The following is a 14311-nucleotide window of genomic DNA, read 5'->3' as shown; positions in this document are numbered from 1 at the left end:
TGATCATCCTTCATAGATATAGCTGTCCTTCATATTCAAAGATCATGTAAGCTCGCTGTGGGCAAGGAACATATAATAATAATAATAATAATAATAATGTTGGTATTTGTTAAGCACTTACTATGTGCAGAGCACTGTTCTAAGCACTGGGGTAGATACAGGGTCATCAGGTTGTCCCACGTGAGGCTCACAGTTAATCCCCATTTTACAGATGAGGTAACTGAGGCACAGAGAAGTTAAGTGACTTGCCCACAGTCACACAGCTGACAAGTGGCAGAGCCGGAAGTCGAACTCATGACCTCTGACTCTGAAGCCCAGGCTCTTTCCACTGAGCCACGCTGCTTCCCCAACTCTGCCGTATCTGCGAACTCTGTACAGTGCTCTGCCCAGAGTAAGAGCTCAAAAAATACAATTGATGACGATAATGACAATAATGATGATAATGATAGTGTTGATGTCATCTTTCCTAGACTCATTTTCCTTTTCTTGCTGGTACTAAGGAGCAAGTTCATGGCTGGAGAGGGAAACGGCACGACAACGATAAGGTTCATCCTCCTCGGATTCCTAAGCGTTCCAGAGCTCCAGGTTTTCTTCTTTGTGATGTTTTTGGGGATCTACCTCATCGCCATCGCCGGGAACCTAGGGCTCTTCACTCTGATCAGGAGCGGTGATCCCCATCTCCACACCCCCATGTACTTTTTCCTCAGCAACCTGGCCTTCACTGACATCTGCTACTCCTCCACCATCACCCCAAAGATGCTCTCAGACTTCTTCCGGAAGGAGAAAACCATTTCTTTCCTGGGCTGTGCCACTCAGTTCTTTGTCTTTGCCAGCCTGGGGGGTGGCGAGTGCCTTCTTCTGTCCGCCATGGCCTATGACCGATACGCGGCCATCTGCAACCCCCTGCTCTACACGGCCGTCATGTCCCCCAGGCTCTGTGGGCAGATGGTGGCCGGAGCCTTCATGGGGGGCTTCCTGGCATCTTCCATCCAAACGTACTTTGTATTTCAACTCCACTTCTGTGGGTCCAACATCATTAATCACTTCTTCTGTGATCTTCCTCCTCTCCTGGCACTGTCCTGCTCGGACACTTTTTACTGCCAAGTGGCTAACATCAGCTTAACCACCACCATCGGAGTGACATCGGTCCTCGTCATCCTCGTCTCCTACGGCTACATCGCCGATGCCATCTTGAAGATCCGCTCGGCCCAAGGCCGGTCTAAGGCCTTCAACACCTGTGCCTCTCACCTGACGGCAGTGACTCTGCTATACGGCTCCATCCTTTTCACGTACCTGCGTCCCAGCTCCAGCTATTCCCTGAACCAGGACAAGGTGGTGTCTGTCTTATATTCCCTCGTGAATCCTATGCTCAACCCCCTCATCTATAGCTTGAGGAACAAGGAGATTAAGGATGCTCTGAGAAGAGTGAGGGAGAAGACCAGATCTTTCTCTCTGCCTTATTTATCCTAATGGTGCTTAAGGCATCTCCTGTCCGGGGGAATGTGGGAATAAAATTGCATTTGAATTGCCCCAGAATTACTGAGACCCATTTAGCTCACCCCCACACTGCCCCCTTTATGAATGTCACCTCTTCTGTGAGATGAGAATCTCCTGCATTTGGAGAGCCTTTGTGATTGGGCTCAGGAGGTCACCAGAACTCAAAAGGAACACAATTCTAATCGGTCTTAATCCTGACTCTGCCACTTGTCTACCGTGTGAACTTGGGCAAGTCACTTAATTTCTCTGTGCCTCAGTTAACTTGTAAAATAAATAAATAAATGGTGGTATTTGTTAAGGGCTTACTATGTGCAGAGCACCGTTCTAAGTCCCGTCCTGGGACACGGACTTTGTCCATCCTAATTAACTTGTAAAATAAATAAATAAATGGTGGTATTTGTTAAGGGCTTACTATGTGCAGAGCACCGTTCTAAGTGCTGGGGGATACAAGGTGATCAGGTTGTCCCACGTGGGGCTCCCAGTTTTAATCCCCATTTGACAGATGAGGTAAATGAGACACAGAGAAGTTAAGTGACTTGCCCAAAGTCACACAGCTGGCAAGCGGCGGAACCGGGATTTGAACCCATGAACTCTGACTCCCAAGCCCGGGCTCTTTCCACTGTGCCACGCTGCTTCTCAATAATAATGTTGGTATTTAAGCACTTACTATGTGCAGAGCACTGTTCTAAGCGCTGGGGTAGACACAAAGGAATTAGGTTGTCCCACATGGGGCTCACAGTCTTAATCCCCATTTTACAGATGAGGTAACTGAGGCACAGAGAAGTTCAGTGACTTGCCCTCAGTCACACAGCTGACAAGTGGTGTAGCCGGGATTCGAACCCATGACCTCTGACTCCAAAGACCGTGCTCTTTCCACAATACCTGCACCTGGAGCCTAGTGAACACTTAACAAATACCACAAAAAATGTCAAAAAGAACAATCAAGGGGTTGTTAAACTATGACTACCGTGTAGGACAGGGATTGTGTCCAGTCTGATCAACTTGCATCCACCCCAGTCCTTAGAACAGTACTTGATACATAGTAATCCCTTACTAAAAATAAAAAATAATAATAATAATAACAATAACAGTAATGGAAGACCTATCTAGAGAGTCTCCTTTATCTTTGACTCGGTCAGGGTTAACATCTTGAGTGTTGGCAATCAATCAATCGATCAATAGTATTTAGTATATTCTTTCTCTTATTAGAAAAAGCACTTGGATCAATCAATCAATTTATTGAGCATGTATCTGTTCATAACACTGTACTAAGCACTTGGAAGAGTACCATACAACAGAATTTATAGACACATTCTCTGCCCACAGTGAGTTTACAGAGTAGAGGGGGAGACAGACAGTATATAGATAAATAATTTATAGTATATAATTTCTAGATATATGCATAAGTGCTGTGGGGATGAGAGATGAGCTAATACCAAATGCCCAAAGATCATAGATCTAAGTGCAGATGATGCAGAAGAGAGAGGAAGCCAGGGGAAAGAGAGCTTAATCGGGCAAGGCCTCTTGGAGGAGATGTGACCTTAGTAAGGTGAAGACAGTAAAGGTAGTCGACACCATCCCTGCCCTTGAAGAGTTTACAGTATAGTGGAGTTTATAATCTAGCAGGGAAGACAGGTACTAAAATAAATTAAGATCAGGGAAGAAACAGAGTTTAAAGATACACATGTAAGGTCGATCGGTGCGGGGGGGGTGGGGGGCGGTAGGCTAATGTGTAGGATACACAGAAGTACCAGTGACAGTGGGGTGATGAAAACTCAGCCCAAAAAAATAGCTCTTGCCCACTTACCTAGGGTGAGGGATCATTTGCACTGGCCAAGTGGAAAAGAATGCTGACTACCTCACTGTTCATTTGCCTGCCGAGGAAGAGAGAAGGAATGTTGCCTAGGGACTATAGTACAGGCCTGGGAGTCAGAAGGAACTGGATTCTAATCCTAGCTCTACCACTTTGTTGTGTGGCCTTGGACTCGTCACTTCACTTCTCTGTGACTCAATTCCCTCTTTTGTAAAATGGGGATTAAGAGTGTGAACCCCATGTGGGACATGGACTGTGTCCAACCTGATTGACTTGGATCTACCCTAGCAATTAATACAATGCCTGGCACATGGTAAGTGAAGCAATGTGGCTTAGTGGAAAGAGCACGGGCTTCGGAGTCAAAGGACGTGGGTTCTAATTCTTCCTCCGCCACTTGTCTGCTGTGTGACCTGGGCCAAGCCACTTAACTTCACTGTGCCTCAGTTTTCTCATCCGCATAATGGGGATTAAGAATGTGAACCCCCCGTGGGATAACCTGATTACCTTGTATCTACCCCAGCGCTTAGAACAATGCTTGGGACACAGTAAGCGCTAAACAAATACCATAATTATTTATTATTATTATACCATTAAAAAAAGAAGGCAGGGTGGCAAATGATTTTTATAGGTTGGGTCTTTTCCGTTCTTGTTTGCAAAATTCAAGTAAACGATCACCTGCTACGAAAGGAGGAATTGTGCAAGAGGTGGAATACGCTGCTTGTTATTTCCTTTTTAGAATACTAGTTTTAATGCATTCCCCGGGGTAATGATGATGCATCTCTCTGAGTGACTGACCATTACTCAATATAAATCTGCACCGTCTCTGTCATTACACATGCTAAAGTCTGAAAGGGTCAGGCCTTGTAATGACTGAGTCCTTATCTGCTGCCTCGGAGAAGAAAGGATGTATGGCAGAAGGTGTCATGTGTCTGATGCCCAGAAGAAGCTTTTCCCATGGAAGTTTTGACTGGTGACTCTCAAATCCAAGTTTCAAGGCTCATTCATCATAGTTGAGAGTCTGCAAGATACAGCCCTTCCTTCCTATTTGTTAAACACTACCTATGCACCAGACACCGTACTAAATGCTGGGGTTGGTACATGAAAATTGGGTTGGTTGAAGTCTTGATCTCACCTAGGGCTCACAGTCTTAATCCCCGTTTTACAGGTGAGGAAACTGAGGCACAGAGAAGTTTAGTGACTTTCCCAAGGTCACACAGCAGACAAGTGTCAGAGCTGGGATTAGGGCCCAGATCTTTCTGACTCCCAGTCCCAAGTATTTGAAATGAAAAATGCTGCCAAGGTGGAGGGTGGGCTTAAAGATTCCAGGGGTGGCACCTCCAGGGTGGACTAATGGGTGGAGGTGGAGGTGAGGTGAACTCTGTTGCCTCCTCCAGGCAAACAGACATGCTGGCCTGGCACTCAGGCACTCCATCTAGGCATGGTGCCCACAGCATGATCTGATAAAGTGGACTTGGCTGGGTTGAGTGCAGAAACCATGTGAACTGGGTGTTCTTGTCATGCCTGGGGAGGCTTGTCTCAAATACCAATCGTGAGTTTTAATGCCTTAGACTGTGACCCCCATGTGGGGCAAGAGGTTCTGTTGGATAATAATTACGGTATTAAGCACTTACTATGGCCAAGCATTGTTCTAAGCTCTGTGGTAGATACAAGGCAATCAGGTTGTCCCCCGTGGGGTTCACAGTCTTAATCCTCATTTTACAGATGAGGTATCTGAGGCCCAGAGATGTTAAGTGGCTTACCCAAGGTCACACAGCAGACAAATGGTGAAGCAGGGATTAGAACCCACATCCTCTGATTCCCAAGCCCGAGCTCTTTCCATTATGCATTAAACGCTGTTTCTCTAATCTGATCTGATTAAATCTGATTGTAGTGTATCTACTCCAGCCTTTAGCACACTGCTTGGCTTATAATAAATGTAACAAATCCTATAATAATAATAATTAATATTGTTGTTAACATTGTCAAAGTCTGTCATGTCAGGGCACAAATTTAGACTTTTTAAAATACCATCTACAGTACATGCTCAACAGAATCTAATGGGCATGTTAGTAGGTACATTAAGATGGAATTCTTACTCAGAATTGTATTTAATATCAGTGAGAGAATGGTGGAGACTGGCGAGCAATACAACTGCTCCAGTAGGAAATTTTAAGTCTTTCACACTTGATTTGTCCCCTTGGACTCCAATAGCTGCAATCTGCTTGCACAGATTTAGAGCTTACAGGCAAAAGAGATGAAGTGTAAGGACACAGCAGGGGCTGAGCCTGCGGGTCAGGTTTTCACGGTAACTCAACTCCCTTCTGCCACTGTGTAAGGCCCCAACCACACATCCAAAGCGAAGGGCTACAGGAGAGAAGCCTCCTGCTGGACATCTCCCAGAGCAGGATGCTTGACTCTTAGAGGAAACTGACTTGTCCTCTTTCCTTCAGAGGAATCTTGGGGAAAAGGAAGAAGAAATCCTCACCATCAACTTTAAAACATCCAATCAGTTCACCTCCCTCCTATCTCATCTAGCTCATCTCCTACTACAACACAGCCCACACGCTTCGCCCCTCTAAGGCCTCCATTGTCATTAAACCTCAAAGGGTCAGGCCTTGTAATGATAGCGTTCTTATCTGCTGTCTCAGAGAAGTAAGGATGTATGGCAGAGGGAGCTGTGTGTCTGATATCCCGAGGATGATATTCATAAGGAAGAAGCTTTTTCCATGGAAGTGCTGACCTATGACTCTCAAATGCAAGTTTCAAGGCCCATTTATCCTCTAATACCAACCTACTCTTTGTACCTTGATTTCATCCTCTTCAAAGCCTTATTAAAACCACATCTCCTCCAAGAAACCTTCCCAGACTAAAACTTTCATTTCCCCTACTCCCTCTCCCTTCTGCATTGCCTATGCAGTTGAAGCTCTCCCCTTTTGAGCACATGATAGTCACCTCATCCTCAGCCACCCAGCACATATGTAAATAATTGTGGTATTTGTTAAGTGCTTACTATGTGCCTATCACTGCTCTAAGTGCTCAGGTACATACAAGGTAATCAGGTTGGACACAGTCCCTGTCCCACATGAGGCTCACACTCTTAATCCCCATTTTACAGATGAGATAACTGAGGCACTGAGAAGTTAAGTGACTTGCCCAAGGTCACACAGCAGACAAGTGGCAGGGCCAAAATTAAAATCCAAGACCTCGACTCCCAAGCCCTTGCCCCTAGGCCATGCTGCTTCCCCATCTACATATCGATGTATGTATCTATAATATATTTTAATGTCTCTCTCCCCCTCTAGACTGAAAGGTCCTTGTGGGCTGTGAGGTTCTTGGGGGCCGGGAACATGTCTACCAACTCTACTGTTTTGTCCTCTCCCAAGCACTTAGTACAGTTCTCTGTACAAAATAAGCACTCAGTAAATACCATGGATTGAAATTGGGAATGGGGAGAAAGGCTATGTTTTTCCCAGGGCATATGGGACTGAGCTCGGGGAAATAAAAGGGTAGACGAGACCTGGGAACTGAGTCCCACGTGGGCCCTAATTGCCCCAGAACATTTCTTGTACAGATTCCTCAGGGTTCTACCCTACTCACCGGTTTATAAAATCCTTTTGGGGCTTAATATTTTGTCCTCAGAGAAGTTTTAGAAATATGAACTTTCATCACCCTGAGAGCAATTATCTCACAAAGCCAAGCAGATTTGATTGGGCATTCTCTTCCTCTCTCCAAGACACCCAGCGGGGAGGAGGGCGCTTATGCCTGAAACATTTCCAAGGAGAAGGTAAAACCTGCCTATACTTTTGAACACCTGTCCCACATGACCCAAACTCAGAATTTAGGAATCAAGAGAAAAGAAGAGTTTTTCAAGTGAACAAAGTTATTCCCTTGATGTCCATTATCTGCTACTTGTGCTGAGCTTGGAAGGGTCCGAAGGAGCTAATTCAGATCAGGTGGGAGCCAAAGCAGGAACAAGTCAAGCCGAAAAGAGCAGGACCACCTGACCAGGAGCAATGAGGTGAGTGTAGTCTGCTTCTTCTCTCCCTGCCTTATAAGTCATCCTTAATGTTCTTTCTTTCCTCTAGCATCCATGATCTTCAAAACAGGAGGGAGGAACAGGCTTGTGTTGGTAAACTCAGCGTATTCCAGGTCTTTAAATATACTTTCTTCCCAGGTTACCTCGATTCATTTTTTGATCCTGCTTCTTCATTATTTGGCCTGTCGATTCAAAGATTTATCAATAGAGAAACAGCGTGGCCTAGTACCAAAAACGTGGAATCGAGAGGCGGAGGAACTAGGTTTTAACCTTGCCTCCATCACTTGCCTGTTGTGACCTTGGGCAAGTGACTTAACTTATCTGAACCTCTGTTTCCTCACCTGTAAAAGGGGATAAAATACCTGTTCTCATTCCTACCTGGGCTGGGAGACCCAGGCGAGACAAGTCGCTGAGTCTGATCTGATTGTATTGTATCTACCATGGTACTTGGCTCATAGTAAGCATTTAACGAAGACTATCATAATTATTATCTCTTGCCCCATCTTCATACATGCGTCTAATAATCAAGACTGGAACAATGGAATAGAAACCACCGCCTAAATTCTTCACTTTTTCCCTCTCTAAAATAACCAAGAGGAAAATTTCAGATAATTGTCCAGATCCCAACATCAAAAAGATGTTCGATGCTCAGAGACTGTGAGCCCGTTGTTGGGCAGGGATTGTCTCCATCTGTTGCCAAATTGTACATTCCAAGTGCTTAGTACAGTGCTCTGCACATAGTAAGTGCTCAATAAATACGACAGAAAGAATTAACATATAAAGCAAATTGTAACTCTCAAACTCATATATGGCAAATATTTTTTCATTTACAAGCCCCTTTTTAAAGTTTTGAGAGTGAGTTCTAAAAAATAAAGTTAACACCATTTTACAATGCTTTCAGGGTTGACTGCAGATTTTCTATTTAAGAACTTCCCGTGGGACATCAGGTATTAGGAGACACTGACATCCAAGCACTTTGCTTCATATCATTCCAGAAGTGGGATGAAGATAGGATCCATAGCAGATATAGCCGTAGAAGACTTGCCATCCCTGAAAGCAATTAGCTCACGAGATTACATTACTGTAAATTTCCACCTCTGAAGTTCCACTATTGAGAGCTTACGCTGCATATGATTGGCAGTTTCAGAGGGAAATAACGACCCTGGATGGTTTAGATTTTGATAATGCATTGAATCATCCCCTAGTTATCATCATCCCCTAGTTATCAGCAATATAGCAGGCTTACACTTCTGGGTTTTCATGTTAAATCAGAGAGAGAGGAAGATACTGGTATGATTAAGGTTCAGCTCAGGGTTGCTGAGATTAGTCTTGGTAGCTATTCCAACTTGTATTGATCTGATAGAGGAGGTCGGGGGGAATTCAGGGGCAGGGGGCTCACTTGAGATATCCATAGCAACAGAATCACTGGACGCAGAGGAATGATGAGGCAGGGGCTCATTCCAGACAGCCATCCCCACTTATAAGTTCAGAAGAGTTAAGCTTGAGATTTTTAAGATCCACTAGGTTGTAAGCTCCTTGAGGGCAGAGATCATGCCTATCAAATCTAACTGCTTGGCATCATTATCACCAACAATGGTGTTCAGTGAGCCCTTACTACGTGCAGAGCACTGTACTGAGCGTTTGGAAGAATACAGCACAGGAGAGTTGGGAGACAGGTTCCCTGCCCACAGTGACCTTCACTCTCCCAAACGCTTCCTAGAGTGCTCTTCATGCAGTAAATGCTCAAAAAATGCAACTGATTGATTGATTGTACCTCCCCAGCGTAAGCACAACTGATAGATATGAAAGAGCGCAGGTGGTGCTGAGCAAACCATTAGCACTGTAATCCCCTCCTTCCTGCAGATTCTCAGTCTCAACTCTTCATGACTGGGCCAAGGCCCACCTGTCCTTGACCATAGAAAATGGCCTCAGCAATATACAGGCGGGTTGGACATCTCTGCCTTGCTCCTCAACTGCTCTTCAGGTAGTGGGAGCTTTTCCTCCCTTCCTTTCCAGAAAGGCAGGATACCACGGTCTTCCGGTGCAAAGGAGAGCACTGAGTTCATTGAATGGTGATGAACTATCAATCAACAGCAGCATGGCTTAGTGGAAAAAGCATGGGCCTGGAAGTCAGAAGACCTGGGTTCTAATCCCACTCTGCCAACCAGTTGCTGTGTGAACTGAGGCAAATCACTTAACTTTTCTGAACCTCAGTTTCCCCAAATGTAAAAAGGGGATTTAATACCCGTTCTCCCATCTACTTAGACAGCGAGCCCCATGTTGGACAAGGACTGTGTCCAACCTGATTAACTTGTTCCTATCCCAGTGCTTAGGAGAGTGCTTGACACTTAGTAAGTACTTAAGAAATACAATGATGATCATAATCATAACAATATGAGTGCCCCACAGACCTAGACATTAGTGGATCTCTTATTCCAGTGAGAAGCAGAATGCCCAGGTGGAAAGATCACAGAATGGGGAGTCAGAGGACCTGCATTCTAATCCTGCTCCACTTCATCCCTGCTGGGTGACTTTGTGCAAGTCACTTAACTTCTCTGTGCCTTAGTTCCCTCATCAGCACAATAGGGATTCAATAGTTATTCAATAGGTTCCCCCTCCTCCTTAGAATGTGAGCTCTATATGGGACTTTAATGTCTTCTATCTACCCCAGGGCTTAGTACAGTGCTTGGCACATAGTACGCACTTCACAAATGCCACTATTACTATTATTTTTTCCACTTTGGGATCGAATCATTGGGACTAGCCCTTGAATGACCTGGGAATCTGTCTGGATTGATGACATCTGCTGATTCTTTTTCTCTGATCTGCTAAGACTCCATATGGATTTGCCATTTAGTGTTGCTCTCCTGGAAGCCCAATTGGGAACAGGAACCCCCGGGGTGCTTGGAAGAGGGAAAACCTTATTTTCTTAGTTTCAGGAATAACAAACAATTCTGTTTTCCCTCTGCTGCAGATAGGCATTCTTTATAATAACAGTTGCAAACAAACAGCTCACGTTCTAACTTCATTTTCCCCTACATGTAACATTTTCAATTTAAAGGAGGATATTTTTTCTTATTCTATTGAGGTTTCCTTGGAATTGCCTACTCATTTTAGCAATGTTTAACTTGTAGTTGGTATTTTGAGGACTAAATATATATTTTGCATGCATTCAGGCACATAGAGGCATCTTTCCTTTTCCTCTCAGCACCCTCCACAGCTTCCGAAAGCCACTGGGGCCCTCTCTCTGTTAGGAGAGCCAAAAGAGAGAGCGAGGAAACCAAGAGCAAAAACAATGAGAAAAAGAAAGGCCTCGGTGGCAAACCAGCAGCTGCAGACTGGGTTCAGTATGACCCCCAGAGGCAGAGCAAGGAAACTTTTCAAGCAATCAATTCATCGATCAATCAGTGGTATTTACCGAGTGCTTATTATGTTCAGAGCACACTTGGGAGAGTACAATACAACCAAAGTAAAAATCATGTTCCCTGCCCATAATGAGCTTACAGTCTAGAGGGGAAGACAGACATTAATATGAATAAGTGATTCGTAAAGTATTACTTGTTTATAAATAAGTCATTTCCCGAGTGGATACCGAATCACGTAGTTCACTGATGGAGACGTGAGATCGCAGATGAACAGTGGGGGTTAGGCTATCAGCTCCCTGGGGCCGGGAATAAGTCTACCAACTCTACTGTTTTGTCCTCTCCCAAGCGCTTAATATAGGGCTTTGCACACAGTAAGTGCTCAGTAAACACCACTTACTGATTGGTTGGCTAAAGATCTGTTGTTTCAAAGCCTTCGTCTGCCCAGCGTGATCACTGTGAAATTTAGGCTGGCACCAATCTCCCTCCCAGCCCCACAGCACTTATCTCCATAGCTGTAATTTATTTATTTATTTATATTAAATATCCATCTCCCCCTCTAGACTGTAAGTTTATTTTGGGTAGAGAACGTGTCTATTATTTTATTGTACTCTCTCAAGTGCTTAGTACAGTGCTCTGCACACAGTCAGGGCTCAACAAATACCATCGAATGAATGAATGAAGTAAGAGTTAAGTTTTTGCCACACAGATCGAGGAAAAAGTGGACACGTCTTTTGAAAAACTCTCTTTAAAGCATGCTTGCCATTGACATAGAATAACTTTGCCTGCAACTGTTCCCCCTTAAACCATCAGTCAAGCAATGGTATTTATTGAGTGCTTCCTGTGTGCAGAGCACTGTATTAAGCTCTTAGGAGATACATTACAACAGAGTTGGGTAGACACATTTCTTGCCCACAGTGAGTTTAAAATCTAGCCGGATTAATGCCCTGTAATAGTCCCTACAAGGTTTCAGAACTTTTGAACTGGATCACCATTATACTAGAAATCCTATTTTGTCTTCGAGGGTGCCGAGAATCAAGTCGATGAATGAGGGCTGGAACACTACCTCAGTGACCACATTCACCTTCCTGGGATTCACCGGATTTCCCCAGCTGCAGAGTCTCCTCTTTGGGCTGCTCTTGATGATCTATCTCTTGACCCTGAGCTGGAACCTTGGCCTCATCATCCTGATCAGGACCGACTCCCGCCTCCACACCCCCATGTACTTTTTCCTCGGCCACCTGTCCTTCATAGACGTCTGCTACTCCTCCTCGGTGGTCCCGAAGATCCTCTCCGACTTCTTCAAGGAACAGAAGACTATTTCTTTCATGGGCTGTGCCGCTCAGTTTTTCGTCTTTGTCGGCATGGGGCTGACGGAGTGCTGCCTTCTGGACGCCATGGCCTACGACCGCTACGCGGCCATCTGCGCCCCGCTGCGGTACCAGGCCGCCGTGACCCGGACGCTTTGCCAGAAGATGGTGGCTGGGGCCTACGTGGCTGGATTTGCCAGCTCCCTGATCCAGACCGTTTCCATCTTCCAACTCCATTTCTGTGGGCCAAACGTCATCGATCATTTCTTCTGTGACCTTCCCCCGGTCCTGGCTCTCTCCTGCTCGGACACTTTGGACAGCCAGGTGGTGAATTTCCTGGTGGTGGTTACCGTGGGGGGGACGTCTTTTCTCATCCTCCTCATCTCCTACGGGGCCATCGGGGCTGCCGTCCTGAAGGTCCGCTCGACCGAAGGCAGGTGCAGGGCATTCTACACCTGTGCCTCTCATTTGACGGTGGTCTCCCTCTTGTACGTCCCGGCTCTTTTCACGTACCTCCGTCCGAGCTCCAGCTACTCCCTGGGTCAGGACAAGGTGGTGGCACTGTTCTACTCGGTGATGACCCCCATGCTGAACCCGCTCATCTATAGCCTGAGAAACAAGGAGATCAGAGGTACACTGCACAAGATGGCAGAGAGGAAAAGAGGCCTATCATGGAATTGATCTTCAATGGCCAATTGAGGTGTTCTCTCCCTGATGGCCAGGACTTTGCCAGCAGCAGAGAGCTGATGAGTTCAGTAATAATTGTGGTATTTTGTTAAATGGTATCTGTTAAGCGCTTACTACGTACCGGGCATTGTTCTGGCCCTCAGCTACCTCATCTGTAAAATGGGGTTTAAGAGTGTGAGCTCCATGTACTACAGGGACTGTGTCCAACATGAATGATTTGTATCTACCCCAGCACTTAGAACGGTGCTTAGCATATAGTAAGCTCTTAACAAGTACAATTATCATTGCTGGGGTAGATGCAAGATCATCAGCTTGGACTCAGTCTAAGTCCACATGCAACTCACAGCTTTCATTCCCATCGTACAGATGAGAGAACCGAGTCCCAGAGCAGTGAAGTAACTTGTCCAAGGCCACCCTGCAGATGAGTGGCAGAGCTGGGATTAGAACCCAGGTCCTTCTGACTCCCAGGCCTGTTCTCTATCCACTGGACTGATTCTGGTCTCATCATCATCTTCATCAATAGCTTTTATCGAGTACTTTCCATGTGCAGAAAACCGTACTAAGCCCTCGGGAGAGTACAATCCAACAGAGTTGGTAGACAGGTTCCTTGCCCACAGAGAGCTTACAGTCTAGAAGGCGAGACAGACATTGATGTGATTGTACTGTATCTACCACAGTGCTTGGCACATAGTATACCCTTAACAAATAGCACAGTTATTATCCTTAGGAACTGGTGTTTAGCCAGAGAAGAGAAGGCTCAGGATTAACGCTGCAACTGTCTTCAAGTAGTACAACATAAACAGTCTTTATTAAGCACCTGAGGTACCAGTCCTTTTTTTTGGAAGGTGGCACTTCTGACAAGTATGAATCCACCCAATTGTGTGGGTGGGGGGCGGCGGGGGGCGGGGACGACGGTGCATTTGTGGTTGAGAAAGAGAGCTTGTATTCTGGGCCTTTGTGTTCCTTTCCTAGCCCCTTGCCATTCAAGGATCTGGCAACGAGTGCTGGCTCTCTCCCCTCTGCCGGATAGTAGATGGAGGTTGCCACTGTTTCATGGAGTTTTAGATAAAGGCAAAAGACGTGGAGTCAGGATGGTATTTTAGAGCAAACCTCCTTCAGCTGGAAAAAGCTCCGAAACGCTCTTTACTGCGGCCCATCGGAGTGGAAGCTCCTCGCGGACAGGAAACGTTACACACGGCGTAGGGCACCCAATGGATGCTCAATGGAGAGCAAGGATCACGTCTTCCAACTCTTCCGTATTATCTATCTCCCCCTCTAGATTGTAAGCTTGTTGTGGGCAGGGAATGTGTCTGCTATATTGTTGCACTGTACTCTCCCAAGCGCTTAATACAGTGCTCCACAACTCACATGCATATATCGGTTTATATCTATAATTTATTTATTTATGTAAATTAATGTCTGTATCCCCCTCTAGACTGGGAACTCATTGTGGATAGGGAATGTGTCTCTTGTAATATTGTACTCTCCCAACCGCATAGTAAACTGTTCCATAACTCATATATATATGAATAAATAATATATATATAATAATATATATAATAAATAAATTACAGGTGTAAACAGATATATATAAATAAATAAATAA

General features: G+C 45.3%; 2 protein-coding genes across 2 annotated transcripts; both read left to right on the top strand.

Annotated features, from left to right (window-relative positions):
• The first annotated feature begins 510 nt into the window (after window positions 1-510).
• On the top strand, window positions 511-1470 carry LOC100074611 (olfactory receptor 5A1-like). Its single transcript, XM_001506152.2, has one exon. It carries the CDS (start codon window positions 511-513, stop codon window positions 1468-1470), a length of 960 nt encoding a protein of 319 aa, XP_001506202.2.
• A 10281-nt stretch (window positions 1471-11751) lies between these two features.
• Window positions 11752-12699, top strand: LOC100682180 (olfactory receptor 5A1). Its single transcript, XM_007670621.2, has one exon. The coding sequence runs from the start codon at window positions 11752-11754 to the stop codon at window positions 12697-12699; it is 948 nt and encodes a 315-aa protein (XP_007668811.2).
• The last annotated feature ends 1612 nt before the right edge of the window (window positions 12700-14311 follow it).

This window comes from Ornithorhynchus anatinus, chromosome 3, assembly GCF_004115215.2.
Source record: "Ornithorhynchus anatinus isolate Pmale09 chromosome 3, mOrnAna1.pri.v4, whole genome shotgun sequence".
In the NCBI taxonomy this organism is placed as follows: Eukaryota; Metazoa; Chordata; class Mammalia; order Monotremata; family Ornithorhynchidae; genus Ornithorhynchus; species Ornithorhynchus anatinus.
The sequence above is the reverse complement of the archived record's forward strand: the minus strand, read 5'-3'. Positions and strand labels throughout refer to the sequence as shown.